We start from the raw sequence: 23,924 nt of genomic DNA, 5'->3' as shown, positions 1-23,924 counted from the left end.
TGTAAGGCTGAAAATCTATCCCTCATCACATTCCATTCCCTTGCAATACCCTAAGATAAATGCAAAGCTAGCAGACTCACAAACCTGCAAATTCTAGTTAGGATTTTTTTGTTTGGTTCTAAAATGCAAGGCAGGTTATGTGGGGTTATCTTCCAAGTCTATAAATGCTAGTTCCAAGTCAGAGAACACCACCCTGCTCTGTCATACCTTTTGCCTTCAGTAGAATGACTTAATTGATGACGTTATAATGGCTGAGTACTTCAGTGACTTCTCACAGGTTGGGCCTGCAGGGCTCAGTTTAGGATGCAGCCCCTTCACAAGATGCTTTTTGCAACACATTTGCTACTTATAACAGGTTAACTATCTCTGCAACAGTTTCAACGATGTAAGGATGAGACAAGATGAAAACTCTAGCCTTGGCTGCTAACATCATTTTCAGTCCAACAACGTTTTAGGAAGGTGTGAAAAGTCTCTCGGACCTTTTTGAAACGAAGCTCAGCAAATGCAGTGTGGAGTTCCGCTACTCTGAAGTAACCTCTCTTGTGTGTGGGGGGAAGATGGGTGTCAAGAAGAGAACAACCAGCCATTGTCTTCCTCCTCTCGGCTCCTTCCTAAGCCCCACTGACTAGACGAGAAGCTCTTCTTGGCTAGGTGAGATCCAGCAAGCCCGCTCTGATCAGTGCTGTAAAAGTTCCCCAGAGCTCCCTGACTGGCAGGTCTATTAATAGCAGCAACTTCTGGAGCTTTAATGCACCGCTCAGCGACACAACAACCAGCAAGAGAGTTTTCATTAAATAATAAGCTTCAGTTAAATGTATATGTTTACAAGGGAAGCAGAAATGTGCAAGGCTCTGGAGCCCTCCCAGTGTCGACCTGCCCGCTTCCCAGGCCCTACCAACAAGAAACAGCCTGGTTACTTAGGCTGTACTCTGTCCAAGCCACAAACATGAAGAGATCAAAGTCCTTTGCCAGCCCCAAGTTCTCTTTCTTCCTAGCTAAGGGACTAAAACACCTGGAATGTCCTGAATTCCTACTTGCTCCAAAGGGAAGCTTATTACAAACCTTTTCCAAAAAGGTTTGGAAGGGCTGAGCAAAGTCTGCTGACTCTCTGCTCAGGAGAATCCAGTTTTTTCTGCCCACTCAGTGTCTCCCCATTCCCCTCCCCCCCAACTATGAAAAAAAAAAGTGAGGCTTCTCAACAGACCATGCCTTCCCCTTCCCTCTACCTGATCCACGGTAACCTGAGCCCAGGCAGCAGGCTATTTGCCACCACCCCTCTCCCTCCCCAGGCTTCGGTTACTCTATGAATAATACAGGCCAAATTCCAGGCCCTCACAGCTGACACCCTGGCTCGCCCTTCCAAGGGCACCACCTGGCCCCTTCATCACATTCCTTCCTGGTGGCAATTTCCACAGGCTACTTCACGGGAATCTCTTGTACCCAGTGTGATATCCCCAAACTAACCATTTCGAATCTAGAAGTTTTTCTGACCCCTCTGAAGGACTGAGATTTTTTTAAAAACTCCTGAGTAAGGTCTGATTCTATTCAGTTCTGTGGAGTTCAGAGGACTCCTTCTAAAGGCCGAGTGAATAAGGAGACATGATGCTTGAGATTGGGGAGTTCTTACAGGAATATGCAAGAAGTGTTACTTCTTTGCCTGAAAGCTTTTCCCTTAAAAAATTATAGTAGAGATAATGGAACCCTGCACAGAGAACTTCTTACCTGAGGGTTTCAAAGGCCAGGCAGATGCTTCATTTCCATATCCTAGACTGCCATATATAAAGACACATTTGTGCTGGTTGGGGATGCAGAGCACAAGCACAAAGGCTAAAAACCAGACTCCCCACAACAAGGAAGGACAATCTGACCAGTCTCCCAGGGATTGCTTTAGGAGGGGCAGATGGAATTACAAAGCAGCATACCCATCTAGCCCATTCCTTACTGCTTACTAGGAGGGAGCCAGCACAAGTTTTATCTTCCCCATTTTGCAGATAAGAGGTGAAGCGACTTGTCAACCATCCCACAGCTGATGGCTGGCAGTTAGAAGTTGAACCCAAGCCCACTGGCCTTGGACCTCTACCATACTGCACAATTCATAAGTATACAAAGGGGACAAGTAAGGAGCTCCATCAAGGGCAGGGAAATCACAAGCCTGACCTGCAAGCAATATGGTAATGTGGCCCCAAGTGTAGTTCTATAAGAGCCTGTTGGCTGGTTGGCATGTGAATAGAATTCTCCAAGGGACAAGGAAAATCTATAACACAAATTCTCAGACTCTTTGGTCCCAGTGCACCTTACTCTTTTGTTTAAGTATATACCTACTGATGTTTACAGAATTAGAAATGAAAGCATTTTAGTAATATTATATTACTAATATATATCACAATTTAATCTATCACAATATATTATAATATTATATTAAGTCTAGACCTCATGAATCTCCTGAAAGTCTCAAGGATCCTCAAGGATCCCCAACCCATACTTGAGAACCACTGCTCTGTATTTGAATCTCAATATATCTTGGATTATTTTATCTGCTTGGATAGTCACAGTCTATCTGGAAAACTAACAGAGTTCTCTAGGACTAAGACAATAAGGCCACAGGGAAGTCCAAGACCCTAACAGACTAAAATGGATTTGTCAGGAATCTGAGTTGGGAAAAGTCACCACGACAAAGCTTCCTTGTTTACGTGTCATTTTTGGAGAGGAAGGAATCAGATGAGGTAAAGCAAAAATCAAGTAAGTCTAAATTCTGTGCTCCACTCAGGCTTATATAAGAAATAGGACAGGTTGAGCAAAATCCGACTGCTACCTCGGGAAGGGGCAGACATGCAGAGCTGGCTAGCGAATGCAAAAATCCAACATTATGGCGTGAGCCATGAGTCTCCTGAAACTTGAAGTGAACAGTCCTTCGGAAAAGATCTTAATTCATCGTTTGCTAAGCATCTTATATGAGCCATCCTACATTTAATATTTTAGACCTGTGAACGGAATTATATCGGCCTAAACATTAGGGCAAGAACCCATTGTCTTCTACCGAACACTTCTGTTCAATTAAACTAGTTACTTAAACCTGGCTTTGGAAGGAGCTAGTTCTACCTGGATGGCTCCTTTGCCCTGTGCTGTCCTAAATACAACGGAAGGAGAGTCTTTTTAGGGGCTAAGGAACCAGGTAATTTATTTCCACGGTAGCTGTGTTGGATTTTCTTGGGCAATATGGGGAAAGTGACTAGCTGGGGGCCACCTAGCTAGTGAGTATCTGAGGCCTCCTTTGAAACTGGGGTCCTCCGGACTTCGGGGGCAGAGCTCTACCCACTGGGCTGCGTCTGGGGGACCCTACTTCGTTGAGCAGGACGGCAGCGTTCGGTTCGGAATTTCAGGATCGTGGGGGTCCAACAAGGGCCCCGTGCGCGGAGGCGGAGCAGAACCGAGCACAACAAAGAGACCCGCCGCCCGCGAAGCACAGCGCCCCAGGCCGGCAGCGCGGGCCTCTCCGCGGGCACGCCCGGGGGCTCTCGGCGCGGCGCCCCGGGCCCGCCGGGATGCGGACGCCCCGGGCCCGCCGGGATGCGGACGGCCCGGGCCCGCCGGGATGCGGACGCCCCGGGCCCGCCGGGATGCGGACGGCCCGGGCCCGCCGGGATGCGGACGCCCCGGGCCCGCCGGGATGCGGACGCCCCGGGCCCGCCGGGATGCGGACGGCCCGGGCGGCAGGTGGAGAAGGGAGCGGAGGTGGCCGGCCGCTTCTCGGACCAGCCCCCAGCAGGGAAGGCGGACGAGGGAGCCGGGCGGAGGGTCCGGGTCGGCCCCCCACTCCTGCTGCGGGGCAGGGGAGGACGCGCGAAAGGCCCGCAAGCAGGGCCCCGGGAAGCCGGCTCCTGGCCCCGGCCGGTCCCCGCTCTGAGGAGGCCCGGCAGGTCGGGGGTCCCGGCCTCCACTCACCGGTAGTAGCTGAGGAGCCCGTTGCTCAGCACGAACCAGCGCCGCTGGTAGCCCTTGATGTAGTTGGTCCACTTGAAGAGCCAGCCCTCCCGGGCCGAGCCCGAGCCCCCCGCGCCGCCGCCCGAGCCCCCCGAGGGCGGAGCCGGGGCGGGGCCGGCCGCCGCCCCACCCCCGGCCGCGGGGCCCGGCCCCGAGCCCGGGCCTCCCCCGGCCGCGGCCGCCGCGGGGCCCGGCGTCGGCCCGGGCCCGGGCCCGGCGTCGCCGCGGCCGCCTCCTCCGCCGGCCGCGGCCGGCCCCGAGCCCCCGCCGCCCGGCGCGGCGCCCATGGCCGGGCCGGGCCCCACCACGCCCCGCAGCTCGGTCGCCGCCATCGCGCCCAGACACCGGCCCCGGCGGCCCCGCAGCGGCGGCGGCGGCGCCCGGACTCCTTCGCGCACACACTCACTCACGGACACACGGCGAGCGCAGCAGCGGCCGCCGCGCAACGTCCACGCCCCGCCCGTCCAGCGGCCGGGAGGCGGGACCGGCGGCCGAGCGCAGGGCCCCCGTTGGCCGGCGCAGCTGCCGCTCGAGCGGCGATCCCTTACCATTGGCGTGTCCCCCGGGCTGGTCGGGTAGCCCCACCCTAAAGTACACCTGGGTGGGACACTTCCGCCAGAGATTCCGCCGGTTGGGTGCCGGGGAGGCCAATCACGCCGAGGCCCTGGTTCATTGGTCCTGGGGGTTGGAAGTCGTCCATACTCTCAGAGGAAGAGGGAACGGGCCCAACCCGCCGCGTAGGTGATTGGCCCCGGCTTCCGCCACTCGTTTTAGTTTATGTCACCGTCACCGCCACGTCACCCCGTTCCATCACTCCTTCCTCATACCCTCTTCCGCCCTCACCGATTGGTTGTTGGGCACCTGCTGCTCCGGCTTACTGTCACATTCGTCGAGCCAATCGAGGTCCCGGTGGGTCGGCGCTTTTCGGCATCCCCGCTTTCTATTGGTGGGTGCCGTTGCCACTCACTAGGCGGCGAAAAGGCATTTCTGAGGCTGAACGCCGAAGGGGACCCTTGCCGGGAAGGAGGGGGTCCCGGGAAAATTACAGGCCTCGGAGTCTCGACAGAGTGGCCCTGTTGATGCTGACCAATGGCGGCTCTGGGCTCCACAGCAGCCAATGCGAGTGGGGGACCAACCGGGCGTGGGCGTGGCCTCCTTCCGAGGGGGGGGGAGAGCGGGGCCTGGCTCGGCGCAGGCGCGCTGGCGGCGGGGCCTTCTCAGCCTGGGCCTTTGTCCCCGCCCACTCCGGCCCCAGAATCCTCCGCGGTCGCCCCGCGCGCCCCCCCCCCGGAACGGGCCTGGGGCGCCTGCGTGTGGCCCCCCCCCCCGGGCCCCCGAGCGGGGGAGGGGCGCAGAACCGCGAGGAGCCTCGGCCGGCCCCGAGGGAGACTTGAACCCGCGCCCCGGGCTCACGGGCTGGGGGGAGGGGAGGGGACAGGAGCCCGGGCGAGCCTCAAAGCCGAGGGCCGACCGCGGGCCCGGGGGTCCTGCGGGGGGCCCCCCCCCACCCCCACCCCCACCCCCCCCAGTGTAAGTGTCCGCGGCCAGGAGGCCCGCGCCGCCCCCCGCGGAGGGAGCCGGGACCTCGGCCGGACGCAGTGCCCGTGTGCTGGGGAGGGTGAAAGCCTGGGCGCCGCCGCCTCTTCCTCCTCCTCCTCCCCTCCTCCTCTTCCTCCTCCTCCTCCTCCCCCTCCTCCTCCTCCCCCTCCTCCTCCTCCTCTTCCTCCTCCTCCTCCTCCACCCCTCCCCTCCTCCTCTTCCTCCTCCTCCTCCTCCCCTCCCCTCCCCTCCTCCTCTTCCTCCTCCTCCTCCCCTCCCCTCCCCTCCTCCTCTTCCTCCTCCTCCCCTCCTCTTCCTCTTCCTCCCCTCCTCCTCCCCTCCCCCTCCTCCTCCTCCTCCTCCTCCTCCTCCTCCTCCTCCCCTCCTCTCCTCCTTCTCCCCTCCTCTTCTTCCTCTTCCTCCTCTCCTCCCCTCCCCCTCCTCTTCCTCTCCTCCCCCTCCACTTCCTCCTCCCCTCCTCCTCTTCTTCTCCTCCCCTCCCCTCCCCCTACTCTCCTCCTCCCCCTCCTCTTCTTCCTCCCCTCCTCCTCTTCCTCTTCCTCCCCCTCCTCCCCTCCTCCTCCCCCTCCCCCTCCTCCTCTTCCTCCTCTTCCTCCACCCCCCCAGCCCTTTGAAGACTGGAGAGCACTGAGGCACGCTTGCTGTAATGAAGCCTTCAAAGACCTCCCAACCCCGTAAATGCTGATGGAGCTCATGGGCACCTCGCCTTGGCACGGCCTGCTCCCTAATTGGGCATCAGCCTCCATAGCTCCATTGGGAAGCCAGAACTCAAAGTCAGCCTTCTCCCCCTTGTCCCCAGATGGTCCTCCATGTGCCGTAAGCCTCCCCATTCAGGCTTCAGATTCTGGCACCGGGTTCATCAGCTTCCCTATATGTGTGGGGAGCTCTGTACACTACCTACCATCACCTGCTGTCCTTGAGCGCCACAGGAGTGGATTAGAGACTGGAAAGGCTGGTTAAGCATTGGTGTTTTGGTAGATCTTGATGGAGTACCTTGTCTCCTGCCCCCTCTAACCTCACCTGGGGAAGATTGAGGGAGTCCAGAAGGGGACTCTCGAGTATTATCTAAATTTTTAAAATTTTTCCAAGGTAATGGGGTTAAATGACTTGCCCAAGGCTAGGTAATTATTAAGTGTGTGAGGCCAGATTTGAACTCAGGGACTCCAGGGCAGATGCTCTATCCACTATGGTACCTAGCTGCCCCTTCACTTTCTATCTTGTCACTTCTATTTCTGTGTGTCTATTCTTACTACTGCTCTTGAAAAGGACACCCTACACACCACCCTACTGCAGTGGATTCTGAAATGTCTTCATTGTGTTGCCAAAGTACTCTTCCATTATGTGGTCCATGGTCTGGTCATTCATTTTGCTCAAAAATCTATTCTGTTCCCCTATTGCCTCCAGAATAAACAAACTCTTTTATCTTCTCTCTATAAAATAGTCATACATGCTTTGTCTTTCTAAATGCATCCAACCCTTAGCCCCACTGTGGTTCAGCCAAACTGATCTGACAAATATACCTTTTGCCTTTGGACTTTGGCTCACAATCTTCTATATGTCTATCATATCTGTTGAATTCTGAAGAATCCTTTAAAGTTCACTTCCAATATGGTGCCACATCTTTTTTTTTTAATTTTTTTGTTTTCCTGTGTTTTACCCTAATTGATCTTAAGACAGTTATTTGTAAATGGGCAGCAGGACTGCTAGTCTCAGACACTCTAAAGAACAATTCATCATATTCCATCTTAGAGACTATGTTTCTTCACATATCAGTCTTAATAAGTATAATATTGTATGGTGTCACATCTAACAAATGTCTTACATCCATATGTCAAATCAAGATTCCTTAGAAGATATAAAAACAAATAATCTTGTTCTTTGGCTCTCTGATCATAACTAGTAGGAGAGACACTGACATGTACCATGTTAAAGCTGTTCTCTACTGTGACCCAATACAGAACCCAAGTTGAAGAGGAATGTTCAGTAGATGGTGAGATCATCTAGATGTTCTTGTAATGAATGATATTGTGCTGGTGGCATCTACCCCATAATGTGGCAGACTAATTAGTAAGCACTTATTATATGCCAGTCTCTGGGGTAGGAAAAGAGATAAAAGACAGTCCTTGTTCTCAGTGAGCTCACAGTCTGATAGGGTACACAACACGAAAACATATATAAATAAGCTATCCACAGGATAAAATGGAAATATTTAACTAGATGCATTAGAATGAAGAGGGGTTGGGCAGGGCCTCCTGTGAAAGATGGAATTTTAGTTGGACCTTAAGCCAGGAAAATCAGGAGAAATTGAAGAAGGAATAGCTAGAGAAAAATATCCAGATTCAAGAGATGGAATATCTTGTTTGTGGATCAACCAGTTAACTGGATCAGAGCAAATGTTACTCAAGAAGACTGGAAAGATTGGAGGGACCTAGATTATGAAGGACTTTGAATGTATTTCAGCGTATGGCAGTGACAAATGATAAATTACTCAAAATAATTTTGTCTACCACTAGACTTAGACACCAAGGAGGCCACTGATAAAAAATCATGGCACATGAATGTCAAGGAATATTACCATGCTATAAGAAATGATATGATAAAGAATGCATGAAAAGATCTACATAAATTGATGCAGAGTGAAATCAGTAGAGTCAAGAAAACAATATACACTCTGAAGACCACCATGCCAACAGACAAAAAAAATCTAAAGTGGGGGCGGCTAGGTGGCACAGTGGATAAAGCACCAGCCCTGGAGTCAGGAGTACCAGGGTTCAAATCCGGTCTCAGACACTTAATAATTACCTAGCTGTGTGGCCTTGGGCAAGCAACTTAACCCCATTTGCCTTGCAAAAACCTAAAAAAAACTAAAAAAAAATCTAAAGTGAATGCAAAATTATAAAGAATAAATATAGCACCAAAGAAGAGTTATAAGAAGATACCCTAATTCCATCACTTTGCAATAGTGGAAGGGTAAGACGGGTCACATATTTTCAGACTTTTTTGTGTTCAGTTTGCTAATATTTTTCTCTTTTCTTTAAAAATGTGTGTGTGTGTATACACACACATATATAGTTCTTTGGGAAGGGAAGGAGGGGAGATACTGGGAAAAATTTTGGTCATCAATAAAATTTATTTTTTAGAAAAGAAAAGACATAAACATAAACATGATATTCTTTATAAAATAAAGATGTATTATAACAGAGATGTGGAACACACAACCCACAACAATCCAGAGAGCTTACTCAAAAAGATTAAAATGTAATTTGGAAATATTTAACAAAATTACATTAAAACATCCATAATGGAACATTTTCAAACTAAGTCAATACTCAGCCTACAAGAATCTCATTGTGTGAATTATTGGTCTTGTTTCTGCCTATTGACACTATTACACTGGAAGATAGCAGAGTAGAATATAAGCATCCTGAAAGTTGGTAGGGACTGTTTCAATTTTTTTGTCTGTCTTTAGCCCCCATCAAAGTGGCTGGCATAGAGTAGGTGCTTAATAAATGTCTTTTGGTTGATTGATTAGGTGAATTTGAGACTAATTGATGGTATCCAACAAATAATCATTAATAGTTCCTTGCTAAATCAGAAACTGCCGCAGGTCTTTCTTCTGTGCTTTTCAGTAGTTTTATGACTAACATAAAAGCAGAAATTCCATGCTTATTAAATTTATGGATCTAAATGTGAGATGTGGATTCAACAGACATTTATAATGCATCTATTTTGTTTGGGGCATACAGAAACAAAAAAACCCTATATTTTCCATCCTTAACTAGCTTAAATTTCACTGACAGGAAGCTGGAGATAACTAACACATCAGACAATAGACTCCTCTCCAAAATGATCTTTGTAGTCTAGAATAATGGGCAGAATCCAATAAGATGAAATTACAGATGGAGACTGTTCAGTGAGCACCTGGTTCTGAGAACATGTAAATTAGCAAACCTGTATCTGGAAGTTGCTTGAAGACACAGATTGGGAGGACATTTCTCTCTTCTTCAAAGTATGCAGATCAATGTCTTTCCTTGTGGCAAAAAAGGCAGGAACTATTGCAGGCCTCCTGAGAGGGGAAAAGTCTCAGGTTCTTCCTAGTCAGTCTGTTGCCATTGGCCTGTGAAATGCCAGACTCTGCTGTTGCTTCCATCCCTATTGGATCTAGTCTTTCCTGTTCTCAGGAAAGGATTATTGGAGACAGAATGACTAGAGAGATACTAATAGGCTGCAGAGGTCCAGTGGCAGCAGTCCATGGTAGAGACCGGGGACGGCTTTATCTGCCATAGTGCCTCTGTGAGGCACAAAGTAAGGCCTGAGAAATAATCTTCAAGGTACAGGCCAGCAGCTGAGACACCTTGCCCTGAAATAAGGTCAGTCTCTCTCCCTCTCCCTCTCTCTCCACACACACACACACACACACACACACACAAACACGTGTGTGATTCATCCCATCACTATGCAACATTTGGAAGAAAATATGGTAGGATCAAGATTTTGTAGCAACTGCTATAAGTTTGAGCCACTATCTTGGGCAATCAAGGCACTGTACTTGCCCTTAGGGAAACTGTTGGTAATTGCTCCACTTGCTATATCTTTTCAGTAAATGTTCTTTTGTAAGCTAAATAAGAAATTAGTTCTCAATGATATAGAGGAAAAACTCAATTGGTTAGAAATTTTGCTGCTAATACTGACTAATCAGTAATAAAAGGATGATAAATGGCACAGGCTATTGATATTGTGGAGAAACACATCAGAATGAGGTCATAAGCTGACTGTATTATAAGTGATGACCTTCATGAATTTGGCCTTAAAAATAATAATTAAATACACGTTAACTTTTAGAGTTTGTCCTAATAAGGGACAAATATTAACCTCCAGGGTTTGGCAAAACAGAATTAGGTTAACATACACATTTATTAATATTTCTCTAAGTTCACTGATTATGTAGGCATGTGCATGTGGGGTCTGATTAGATTAGAAAACCAGACTTCCAAAATGGAGTCTTTGGAAGGGGTTTTTAAAAACAAGAAGGTGGGATCTGAAAAGCTACTTCTGGCTGGTCCATGGAGGAAGGGAGTGGCCCCCAGCTAGATATCAGACATTCCATAAAGGGTGTGCCTTATCAGTTATACTAAGCACCTTCATAAAGCAATGTAGAATCTCCAGGATATTGGCACAGGCAGTGACCCTTGATGCAATGGATTTGTTGTTAAGAGATCAACAAAAAAATACCCCAACTTCTCACATATATTCCTAGACCCAGATAGAAGATGTACCTGCCCAATGGGGATGAGACTTGTATTCCTTATGTGTGCGGGGAGAGTAAGCCCAGAGCTGCTGTCTCCAGGCTACATAGCCAAAACTATATAAAGTCTCACACTTGGGTTAAAATAAATTTGCTACAAAATAATACCATAAGTGAAATCATACTAAATTGAACATATCAAACAGGTTTGAACTTAGCAAACAACCAGAAACTATTGCAGCTCACAACACTCCCTTATTGTAAAATGCAACTGGAAAATATTTAACAAAATAAATAAAAATACAATCAATGTTTATATGTAATTTTGTAAGTCAATATGTTGCTAGTTTAGTGGCTACCATTTTTCTTTCAGTTTGATGCCACAGACTAGACCCATTTCATGTTATAAGGAGAAAATGAATAATGAAGTACTCTAATCATCTTAATGAGCTTATGTCTTTGGAAAGTATTTCTTGCACTAGAATATAAATGTAAACATGCCCATTAGCACTTTGTAGGGATGGAAAATGGCTCCCTGGTTTTATTGGTATAGGGAGTTTCCTGTTAATGCAACTTTCAGTCTGTTTTTTCTTTTATTAAAGATTTTATTTGAGATTTACAATTTTTCTCCCAATCTTACCCCCCCCATGGAAAGCAATCTGTCAGTCTTTACATTGTTTCCATATTGTACATTGATCCAAATTGAGTGTGATGAGAGAGAAATCACATCCTTAAGGAAGAAACAAAAAAGTATATGAGATAACAAGATCAGACAATAAGATATGGATTTTTTCTAAATTAAAAGGGAATAGTCCTTGAACTTTGTTCAAACTCCATGGCTCTTTATCTGGATACAGATGGTATTCTCCATTACAGACAGCCCAGAATTGTCCCTGATTGTTGCTCTGATGGAATGAGCAAGTCCATCAAGGTTGATCATCACCCCCATGTTGCTGTTAGGGTATATAGTGTTTTTCTGGTTCTGCTCATCTCACTCAGCATCAGTTCATGCAAATCCCTCCAGGCTTCCCTGAATTCCTGTCCCTCATAGTTTCTAATAGAATAATAGTGTACCATGACATACATATACCACAGTTTGCTAAGCCATTCCCCAATTGAAGGACATTTACTTGATTTCCAATTCTTTGCCACCACAAACAGGGCTGCTATAAATATTTTTGTACAAGTGATGTTTTTACCTTTTTTCATCATCTCTTCAGGGTTAGACCCAGTAGCGGTATTGCTGGATCAAAGGGTATGTATGCACATATTTGTTGCCCTTTGGGTGTAGTTCCAAATTTCTTTCCAGAAAGGTTGGATGAGTTCACAGCTCCACCAACAGTGTAATAGTGTCCCAGATTTCCCACAACCCTTCCAACAATGATCATTATCCTTTCTGGTCATGTTGGCCAGTCTGAGAGATGTGAGGTTGGTACCTCAGAGAAGCTTTAATTTGCATTTCTCTAATAATTAATGATTTACAGAAATTTTTCATATGGCTATAGATTGCTTTGATCTCCTCATCTGTAAATTGCCTTTGCATATACTGTGACCATTTGTCAATTGGGGAATGGCTTTTAAAAAAACATATGACTCAGTTCTCTAACTTTCAGTCTTACAGAGTTGCCTAAAGCATTGAGAAGCTGTCAAGGGACAATGAGGTGGTGTAGTAGATAGAGCATCAGCCCTGGAGTCTGGAGGACCTGAGTTCGAATGTGACCTCAGACACATAATACTTTGCCTAGCTGTGTGACCTTGGGCAAGTCACTTCACCCCATTGCCTTACCAAAAAAAAAAAAGAGAGAGAGAAGTTAAGTCATCCTGACCAGGGTCACACAATTAGTATGTGTCAGGCTGAACCTGAATCCAGAGGTTACTATTTCAATGGTCAGCTCTCTAAGAGGACTTTTAGGTACCTGGTTAAGACAAAAAGATAGCCCCCAATTATGTCTCAGAGCCTGAGGCTACCCTAGGACAAATTGACTACTTTGGAGCTACCATTTGGCATCTCTTAGCTATTGAGTTTCAATGACTGGAACTGGTTTCATAATAATTTGGATGGCTCTCATCTTGTTGCAGGAGTCTTATCTCTGAGCTGATCTATAAGAAAGCTTGTAGAATCCCCTTTTCTCTTGTTTTCCAGAATAGACCTGGGATCTGGGATTGTGAGAGAGCTTGGGGTTGTACAAATTCTCCCCTCCAAGAACCCTTGGGGCAGAACTTGCCCAATGTTTTTTCAATTCATGTGGGAAGTCCCTGAGAGTGGGTGTTCCCTGTCCAAGGTATAGCAGTAGTTGGCAAAATATACTAGAAAAACACGTAGAAGCTACACATGAAAATATATATAGCCTGGGAGGAGAATTTGGGAACAATGTTGTTTTTGAACCTTTAACCACCACTATAATTAGAGAATCTGTTGTCACCTTCTAGCAAAGAACAGATTTCTTGGACTGTACCAGATATGGCAGGAGAAATGAAGTCAAATGAAGGTACTAAGTAATCAAATGGCTGGGGAGGTAAAGAGAGGCAAAAACAGATGAAAATGAGAAAGGATTATGGAGTCCTTAGTCTTGTGCAGCTTGGAGTGGGGCATCTTTTGCTATATAAGTCTTAAGGTGCCTACACGGAACTGGAGCAACAGATAGCAATAGAGAATGAAAGCAGAAGGCTCACATTTGTCTATTGTAGATTAGCTGAATCAGAAGCAGCCTCCTTCAGCTCCCCAGTATTTGTTGAAAGGAGATTGCCCTTGTTGAAAGGGCAAGAGGGCAGCCTGACAATTGGAGTTATGGGGCATGATGCAGGTAACACAATGATACCCATAAACAGAAGCATTTGGGAGATCTGGGAGATTGGGAAAATATGACAAAAAGCCATATACACATCCAATTACTCATTTTATTTGACTGGATTTTGTGGTCACAAGAGATGGTGGGGGTGTGGTAGGGTAAATGGGAAGTGCAGTATATTTTAAAAATCTTCAATTAAACTTCAAAAATAAAAGAATCCCCCCACCTTTAAGTAATCTCTCTTCTTTTTAGAGTTTTGTATAGGACATCATCAATGATGGACCTAGGGTTGGTAGATCATGACTTTTACTGAGGTTTGAGCAAATCACTTACAAATCTCAAGAGCTTCAGTTTTCTTGCCTGTAAAATGGGAATAATACATCTTTAAGTCTTAAAAGTGCTACAGAAATATGAGTTACCATCAATATCTATATTTGATGCTTTACTTGTTAAGAATGAGGATGATCATTGAGCAAGTTAACTGCAGTTTTACTTCTCTCAAAGAATCTTGTAAAACTTGGTCATCTACTTTGTTTATAATCTTTAGTGCCTTAGCCCTAAAACAATTAGTATTTTGTACACAATAGGTACTTTTTATTATAATAATAATAATAATAATGATCATAATAGTTATATTTATTTAGTAGTTAAGCAATGTATTTTACAAATATTATTTCATTTGAGTCTCATAACAACCCTAGGAAGTAGGTTGGTTCCTCCTGTTGGTTCCTTCATTTTACAGATGAGAAAATTGAGTCAAACAGAGGTTAAGTGACTGCCCTGGGTCATATGACTAGTGAAGATGGAGTTGAACTCCTCAGGTCTATGATGTAAATTAAACATTTATTGAATTGTGGTCGTGCCAATTGTCTTAAGCTTGAACTTGAAAGATAAATATGGTTTGGGTATGTAGAAAGGGGACAGTAGTCTAGATTTGGAGTGGGGAACTGTAAATAAAGTAAAGAGAGAAGGGGGGAGAAACATGGCATGTTCTGGAAATTGGTTTTGGCTACAGCAGAGATCTGATAATGAAGACTAGCCTGGAAGGAAGAGCATTGAACTTAAAAGCCAAAAGATTGGCAGCTGTAAAGCCTTGACAACAGTCATTTGTTGTTGCCACTTATGTGCCAGGCAGAGAGACAGTGTGATATGAATTAGAGAACCAGTCTCAGAGATAGAAAGACTTAGGTTCGAAACCTTCTTCTGGTACACATTTGCTGTGGGACTCTGGACAAATCACTTAAGTGCTCCAAGATTCACTTTCCTCAGGTGTAAAATGGGTATAATAAAAGTACTTGCCTCACTGGGTTATCAAGTGAACTCACACATTGAAAGCACTTGGCAAACCTTAAATTGAGCTATTATTGCTATTATTATTAGTTTGGAATCAGAAGATTTCAGCTGAAGTTCTGTTTCCCTCATTTTCTCCCTGAACGACTGCATTGGACAAGTGGTTTGATTCCATTCAGTCAGCTTCCTCCTCTATAAAATGAGGATAGCCACATCTCCTCTACTTACCTCGGAGAGCTTGTGCCATTAGATGATGCCTTAGTAGAGTTGTTCAGGGCATCCCCTGCTCAGTCGGCCTCCCACCCACTCCTTTCTTTTCCTCAGTTTTGTCTTTCTTAGACTTCCATACTGGTGTAGCAACAGATAAGGGGGACCCTCATGCTCTCCTGTTTTCCTTGCCCCACAAAAGACAACTTAGAACTTGTATGAGAAGCAGGAGATGAGTGACCTGCTTTGCCCCTGTGAACCTGAAAGGAAGAGTTTATGATTTTCCATTCTTCCTTCCTTCCTTCCTTCTTTCTTTCCTTTTTCTTTCTTTCTTTCTTTCTTTCTTTCTTTCTTTCTTTCTTTCTTTCTTCCTTCCTTCCTTCTTTCCTTCCTTCCTCCCTCCCTTCCTCCTTCCCTCCCTTCCTCCCTCCCTCCCTTCCCCCCTTCCTCCCTCCTTCCCTCCCTCCCTTCCTTCCTTCCTTCCCTCTCTCCTTCCTTCCTTCTTCTCTTTTTTTGTTCTTTTCTTTCAGCCCCCAGGTCAAAAATGAGTGATCCTGAAAATGGATATTTCCAGCCTTGAGAAATTGACTTACTCAAGTACCAAAAGCTCGAGAGCTCACACAAGGGAGATTTTCATAAGAGCACACATCTCAGAGAGGGAAGGAAGAGCCTTGCCCTGGCAGGGAAAAAGATCAGAAGATCTGAGATTTAGAACCTGAAAGGCCCAGAGAGGCAAGATCATTTCCCCAGATCTCTCAAATACGAAGTACCAGAGTCAGAATTTGAACCCAGGGATTCTAGCTCAAAAGAAAAAAAAAAGGAACAGCCCCTCCACTGTACCCTACTCCCTTTCCTTACCAGTGCTCCATCATAGTGCTGTGAATTGCTCTGATCGTGGAAGTTGAGGTGAAGAGCCATTATTTGTTCAGTGCTGGTCCTCCTACCCCACCCCAGGTGTCTTTACTTTATAGGAGGAGAATAGTATAATGAGTCATGTTACCTGCATTTGTTCACATGTGTCTGTGAATCCTTTGTGTCTTACACATTTTCTGTGGTGAGGGAAGCCCCACATTTCATAGGCTGTATCAATTTATTTGTAGAAGAGGTACATTTGGTGATGCCAACATGCAAATTATACCTAAACTTTATTCAGATTTCCTCAGAGCTTGGTGGAAAGAAAGGGGAAGTGGCAAAGAGGGAGAAACATTAAATTGAAGAGAAAACTTGAACCTGGGATTGAATTTAGAGATTTGGGGACGATGGTCATAAATGCTATTATTCCTCCATCCATTCACCCATCTATCTATTTATTAATATTTAAAGATATCCAAGTTTTTTTGTTTTGTTTTTTTAGGTTTTTCAAGGCAATGGGGGCTAAGTGGCTTGCCCAAGGCCACCCAGCTAGGTAATTATTAAGTGTCTGAGGTCGAATTTGAACCCAGGTACTCCTGACTCCAAGGCCGGTGCTCTATTCACTGGGCCACCTAGCAGTCCCAGACATCCAAGTTCTTATAAAGTATACAGTATTAGAAAGTATTTTCTGTTGTATTAAATATATTTGTATATTATGAAAGTATTTTGTAAACTGTGACATCCTTTCCAATACTTTGTGTTGAGGAGTAGTGGGATATGCTGAGGAAGACCAAATTATGAAAGATCATGAAAACCAATCAGTTCAGGTATAACATGGCAGAAAGTTGAGAACCAGTAAAGAGCATTTAGCAGAAGTGACCTGACAGATTTGTTTAAGGGAGATGATAATTTGTTGTTGTGTCTGACCCTTCATGACCCCATTTGGGATTTTCTTAAAGATACTAAAATGTTTTGCCATTTTCTTCTCTGGTGTTCCTGAGACTCTGACTCACTGACTCATCCAGGTTTACAGACCTACTAAATGTCTGAGGTTGGATTTGAACTCAGATATTTCTGGGAACTGGGAAGCCTGTTCTAAAGGAAGGTCTCATCTCTTCTACATCTTTCAAATTTCAGATTAATGATCCAGACTGTTGCACAAACTGGAACAAATGAACAAGGTTAAAGGACATTTACCATAGGAAAATTTGTTCAGAAATCCAGGAAAAAGGCAAGTGTGGACTGTGGAAAGATTTCAGGTCTACCTCATCATTTCTCTTCAGAAAGTTCAATTAAGTTGAACCAACATGTCTACCAAGTGGCATTTTGTCCCTGACAGTTCTTCCTGTCACATAGACTTGGAGTTACCTTTGATACCTCTCTCTCTTTTATCTCTGTATTTAATCAGCCGCCCATGCCTGTCTGATTTACCTCTATCTACTGTGCCATCCAGCTGCTCCTATTTTTCCGTTTTCCTTTTTTCCCTTAAAAATCAAACAAACCTGAAGAAAAATATATCAGCAGATACAGAGATTATTAGGGGGAGAGAAAAACATATTTGAAGAAAGCACCAAGTGAAAAATGTCTCTCAGATTTTTCTCTCTGACATGGAATGTAGACAACAGAGAAAACCAAAGTAATTTGGCATGCCTTCTCCTCTTGAAAAAAGAAAGAGGTGGGGGTGGCCAGGTGGCATGGTGGCACAAGAACCAGCCCTGGAGTCAGGAGGATCTGAGTTCAAATCTGGCCTCAGACACTTAATAATTACCTAGCTGTGTGGCCTTGGGCAAGCCACTTAACCCCATTGCCCTGCAACAAAAAGCAAAAGAAAGAGGTACAGAAGGTTTTTTTAAAAGAATTTTGAAAATTGGGGGAGTTTTTTTTTTGCCTGTAAAAATCAATACTACAAATCTATAATGAAATCTGTCCTTGGAAAATAAGTTGTAAAATGACAAAACACACACACAGGAATCCCAGGGAGAACTGGCATAATGTGAGAAGGACAATAGTTAAGGTGACTAGAAAATGGGGGTGGGCACTTTTCATGGAAGAGTGGAATTAGTGGCAAAACAAACTGTTCTCCCCTCTTCATGTTGAGGAATGCTCATTCCCCATAGAACAAGGCTGCCTCCACCTCCCACATTCTCCCTTATTATTTTATGAAATCAATCCCCAACTTTCATTCCAAACTTAATCCAACATATCACCTAGTCATTCACTAGAGAGGGAGGAAAGGAGGGAGATGCTACTATGACTTCATATTTTACCTCTCATTCTGAGAAAGGTAAAGGTTAAAGTAACTTTTCTGAGACATCTGAGGCCAAATTTGAACCTGTCTTCTTGACCTGTAGCTCTTTCCACTCTATCCAGGGTGCTACCTAGCTAGTTTCAGGTAAGCCTGGGGATGATATTTAGGGTATAATAATGATAATAATGCCTAGCATTTATAAAGAAATTTTTAAAATGTTTATAAAGTGTTTCAGGAACACTGTAAATATCTATCAAATGAAGTCAGGAAGGCTACCTTGGATCCTAGGATTACAGAGAGCCTTGCCTAGGGTAGAGACTGTAGGAAAAGAGAGATGAGACATTTAATAGGTAAATCAGACAGGCGTCAGTGACCGATTAAATACAGAGATAAAAGGGAGAGAGGTATCCAAAGTAACTCCAAGTCTATATGACAGGAAGAACTGTACTAGGGACAAAAATGCCACTTAGTAGACATGTTGATGCAATGGGGCTTAAATGAACTTTTTGAAGAGAAGTGATGAAATATACCTGTAATCCTTCCAAGGTTCATACTTGTCTTTTTCCTGAATTTCTGACTAAGTTTTCCTATGGTAAATGTCCTTTAACCTTGCTCTTTTGTTTGAGTTCATGCATTCGATAGACTGGAAAATTAATATGAAATTTGGAAGGTATAGAAGAGATGAGACCTTTCTTTAGAAAAGGCTTCTCAAGCCTGGAGGGATTTGCATGAACTGATGCTGAGTGAGATGAGCAGAACCAGAAAAACACTGTATACCCTAACAGCAACATGGGGGTGATGTTCAACCTTGATGGACTTGCTCATTCCATCAGTGCAACAATCGGGAACAATTTGGGGCTGTCTGCAAAGGAGAGTACCATCTGTATCCAGAGAAAAAACTGTGGAGTTTGAACAAAGTTCAGGGACTATTCTCTTTAATTTAGAAAAAAACGTATCTTATTGTCTGATCTTGTTTTCTCTTAGACTTTTTGTCTCTTCCTTAAGGATATGATTTCTCTCTCATCACACTCAGTTTGGATCAATGTACAACATAGAAATAAAGTAAAGACTGATAGATTGCTTTCGGGGGGGGAGGGAAGTAAGATGGGGGAAAATTGTAAAACTTAAATCATATCTTTAATAATAAAAAAATTATAAAGAAAAAATCAAGGAAAAAAAAAAGAAAAGCCTTCCCAGTTTCAAGTGAAATAAATCCATTCTCCTTTGGACAGTTACTGGAATGTATTAATAAAACATAAGATGCCTTTTATATACTGTGATGATCATTAAAGAAATTAAGAGCTGGAAGGAACCTCAGAAAATAACTAGCTCCATGAGGACAAGGACCATGTCATGTTTGTCTCTGAACCCACAGTGCCTGGCGCACAAGGACAGAATAATGTCAAGTTTATGAACTGGCGACACAGGGGGAAATGGTGGTGCCTTTGTAATAGGGGAGTTGGGAAGAGAAAAGGGATTGGGGGGAAGGAGCACAGTTTTAGATGTTTGCATGTATGATGTCTCTGGAATAATCCTTCTAATGAGGGAAAATAATAAATAACAGGAAAACTTGGGGGAGGGTTTTTTTCCTGACCATAAGGACTGGGGGGGGGGTGACCAGGAAGTAAAGTGGAGACATGGATAAGGGCAAGATAAGGAGAAAGTTCATCAATCAAAGTTCCGGGTGGTTCTAGGGGTGGATTTCATGGATCCAGAAGGGAGGATAGCCTGGGTGGAGACTGCTCACTATGGAGATGGTTTTCAATTGAATTCCTCTTTAACCGTGTGGTTCAAAGTTTGTGTTCAGAGTTCAAATGGACATTCTACCCAAGAATAAATGAAAAAGGGTTAAATACTTAAAAGAACAATCTTGTGGACAATACCAAGGTCAGAGTTGTGTGAAAGGTCATGAGTCACAGAAAAGATGCTACAAAATTGGAGAAGAGCAAATTGTTTTTGTATTGTCAAAACAAGGGAATAAAAGCATTGTCCAAACTATAGGCCAGCAAATTTGATTTCAATTCTGGGCAAAAGTCTAGAACATCATGAAAGAAAATGGATGACAGATAGAAAGCAGGGCTTCTTAAAGAACAAGCATTCCAGATTAATTTATTTTTTGACAGGATTACTAAACTAGGTGAGGGGAATGCTTTGAGCATAGACTACCTAGGTCTTAGTACAGCTTTTGATAGGTCTTATATTATTCTCATGGGAAGACTGAGAAATAGGGTTTAAGCAATAATAGAGTCTGAAAGCTTCAGGACTGGTTGGGTGACTGGATTCAAAGTGTAGATGCTAATGGTTCTGCATGAGTGTGGTGGGAGATCTCCCAGGCAGCTGTTTGGTGGCTAAAAGCCCCTCTGATAGATGCTCATTACAGATGTCTCAGCCAATTCCAGTGTCTCCTATTGCCTCTAGGACAAAATAGAAATTCTTATGTTTAAAGTTTAAATCTTATACAATCTAGTCAGACTCCTTGGCCATGATTCCCCTGCTGCACTCTACAATTTAGGCAAACCAGCCGCTCTGTTCCTCACAGGTGACATATCTCATCTCCGGGCTTTTGTGCCAGCTGGCAATCATGTCTCGAATCACAGAATGCTTCTTTTCCTTCAGGACAGCTCAGCTACCATCTTCTGTAGGAAGGCTTTCATACCCCCCCCAAAAAAAAAACCCTTTCAAACTAAATAAATTCATTAAATTAATACATTTTATATCCTTGCTATGTGTTTATACAATCTTGTTATTTGCATTGGAATTTAAGCTTGTCGAGATAAAGGCTTGTTTCAATACTTTTATCAGCACCTGGGACCTAGTAGGTGCCTACATCTTTATTGATTTTAGGGCAAATCTTTCTCACAACCCTTTGTAAAGTAGTTGGTACCTACATTGGCATTGCAGATAGAGTGCTGGGCCTAGAGTCAGGAAGACCTGCGTTCATATCCAGCCTCAGGTACTTTTACTCCAACATTTTTTGTGACAGTCAAATGAGATCAGATTTGTGAAAATAATTTATCCTTCGCTCCTTCTCTCCCTCCCTCCTTTCCTCAACAACTGTCAAGAGTCAACTGATTATCTCTTCATCTCTTCTTCATTGGAATCAGGGACATTTTTACCTAGCTTTCTTCATCAGGGAGCTTGTGATGAGGTAGCTAGGTGGAACAGTGGATAGAGGGCTGGGCTTGGTGTCAGAAGGAAGCGAATTCAAATCTGACCTCAGATATTTACTAGTCATGTGATGTTGGGCAAGTCACTTAACTGCTATTTGCCTCAGTTTCCCCATCTGTAAACTGGGGATAACAAGAGCACCTACCTCCCAAGGTTGTTGTGAAAATCAAATGAAATCATATTTGTAAAGCCCAGCACTTGATACATGCTATAAAAACATTGGCTATTATTACTTACTGCTGGTCTTTTAGTTCTCAGAATGAAAATTTCCCGTCTAAAAAAATGGAATTTAAAGGCTCAATAGTTCATTGACTTGGGATACTCTCTTAGGGGGAGGGAAATCAAAAGACTCTTTTCTTGCTTCCCTGCCCAACCAAGTCTTCACTGACTCCAGCTCAGGGCACATCCAGCTAAGTATCTCTTCTTTGAGTCCAAGTCTGAAAACAGTAACATCTTGGCCTTCTCAGTGACAGGAGGTTTTGAGGGGTAGCCAGTTGGCTGCGGCTTGAGCGAGCTAAGGGTGATAGCCAGGAATTATTGCACAGATAATCCATATATCCCTTCTGTTCAGGAAGGCTTATTTCAATCATTCAATCAGCATTTAATTAACTACTTATCTTATTTGAGATACTGTGCCAGTCACTGGGGAACAAATATAAAAGTGAGCCAATCTCTGACTCCAAGGAGCTTATTACAACCTATTCAGGAAGATACAATATCTTCACAGCTAAGGAAATAAAGGATAGGTGCAAATAAAAATGTGGTGATTTGGGGGTGTTCATGTGGGACAACTGGGGGGAATCAGAGACAGCCTTTTGAAGAAGGTATTCCTTGAGGAAGCTCAAGGTTGCAAGAGACAGGTGAGAAGGAAGAACTTTCCAGAAATGAGGAAAAGCATGAGGGTGGGGGGCAAAATATGAATTTTGAAAATATGAGGGGTGGCTAGGTGGTACAGTGGATAAAGCACCGGCCCTGGAGTCAGGAGGACCTGGGTTTAAATCCTGTCTCAAACACTTAATAATTACCTAGCTGTGTGGCCTTGGGCAAGCCACTTAATCCCATTTGCCCTGCAAAAACCTAGGGAAAAAAAAAAGAAAATATGAGACATCATATATGAGGTGGGGGGAAAATATATAATTAACTTGATACTAAATACTAAGCAAAAGTATTTATATTTTATCCTAAATGCTATAAGGAGTCACTGAAACTTTTTGGACAGAGAAGTGATATTGCTAGATGAGAACTTTGGGAATGTTGATTTGGCAGCTAGGTGGTGGGGTATTCAGAAAGGGTAGAGAGGCTGGAAGGTCTATTTGGAGGTTATTGCAAAAGTCTAGGCAAGAGGTGATAAAGGGTCTGACAAAAGGGATTGGGAGGGTGCAGCTAGGTGGTGCAGTGGATAGAGTGCCCACCCTGGAGTCAGGAGTGCCTGAGTTGGAATCAGTCTCAGATACTGAATAATTACCTAGCTGTGTGGCCTTGGGCAAGCCACTTAACCCCACTGCCTTGCAAAAAAACCTAAAAAAAAGGGGATTAGGGTGTAAATAGAGAGAAGGGGAAAGAGGCAAAAGGTGTTGAGTCACTACAATAGACAAGACTTGGCATATGACTAGATACGGGAGAGAAGGAAGAGGGAAGAAACAATAGATGTGATCCTGGATGACTCGAAAAAGGGTGACATCCTTGACAGAAATAGAAGGCTGGGTTTGTATGGAAAATTGTTGAGTGCTATTTCTGGCACATTGACTTTGAGATACCAATGGGATAGTTCGATACTCAATATTTTATTGATTGAATTGTATTGGGACAGCAAAGACGACTAAAGGATGGAAAAACTAGAAAGGGGAGTGATTGTGCACCTCTGTGTATCAGGCTCCTCACAGGAACATCTGGTCATCTCATTGTGATGGTCAATTTTCCTCTTTATCACTCAAAGTTGCGATGACAGAGATCTGCCACCACACTCTTAGATCTTAGTCTTCTCATTTATCCTAGAATGAAACTGGAATAGATAAGATGGGGTTGGGGAGGATGTTGCCAATAAAAGATATGACTTTGGTTAAGGTCCTCTTTAATGGATTCAGAACTTCCAGAAGTTTGCGGTAGCACGCTCCATCACCACTCCTTGTATGAAGAATAACCCACAGGATTCAACAAGTCTTGTATCTGCACCAGGAGAGCTAAATCCCCTCTCCCTGTCGCAGCTATCCCTAAGGAGTTATTCACTTATTTGTTTATCCATATTTCCCTTAACTTTCTCCATTAAAATCCTCCTCCAACTACCCATCATGCTGTGGAGCTGACTTCTCAAAGGCTGGGCTACCTGAGCACAATGCTATTAATTATAAAGGATCAAGTCTGGACCTGGCATTACTGACCCCAACACATATTTTAGCTCTACTCTTGGAAGACCGCCAACCAACATGTAGAGGAGCTACAGTAGATGTGGGTAAAGGAAGAACCCTCCAAAAGGCCGTGAGGTGGTGCCTAATGGATAGGGTGCTAGAATTAGTCAGGAGGTGAGTTTCAATCCAGCCTCAGATCCTTGACTCTCTTTTTTTTTTAAAGGTTTTTACAAGGCAAT

At 44.5% G+C, this 23,924-nt stretch overlaps 1 protein-coding gene across 2 annotated transcripts in view; it reads right to left on the bottom strand.

The window, feature by feature from the left end:
• OSBP (oxysterol binding protein) overlaps nucleotides 1-5,030 on the bottom strand; it is a 32,236-nt gene extending 27,206 nt beyond the window's left edge. The window contains exon 1 of one of the 2 annotated variants that reach the window (XM_074231414.1): nucleotides 4,530-5,030. Coding sequence is in view for 1 of the 2 variants with exons in the window: in XM_074231415.1 (XP_074087516.1) it covers nucleotides 3,943-4,313 (371 nt within the window). In the remaining variant the exon portion in view is untranslated. Of the gene's footprint in view, nucleotides 1-3,942; nucleotides 4,329-4,529 lie in introns of those variants that run through there. The other variant, XM_074231415.1, reaches the window with a different exon arrangement.
• Between the last annotated feature and the right edge of the window lie 18,894 nt (nucleotides 5,031-23,924).

Source organism: Macrotis lagotis, chromosome 3 (genome assembly GCF_037893015.1).
Source record: "Macrotis lagotis isolate mMagLag1 chromosome 3, bilby.v1.9.chrom.fasta, whole genome shotgun sequence".
Taxonomy (NCBI): domain Eukaryota; kingdom Metazoa; phylum Chordata; class Mammalia; order Peramelemorphia; family Peramelidae; genus Macrotis; species Macrotis lagotis.
The sequence above is the reverse complement of the archived record's forward strand: the minus strand, read 5'-3'. Positions and strand labels throughout refer to the sequence as shown.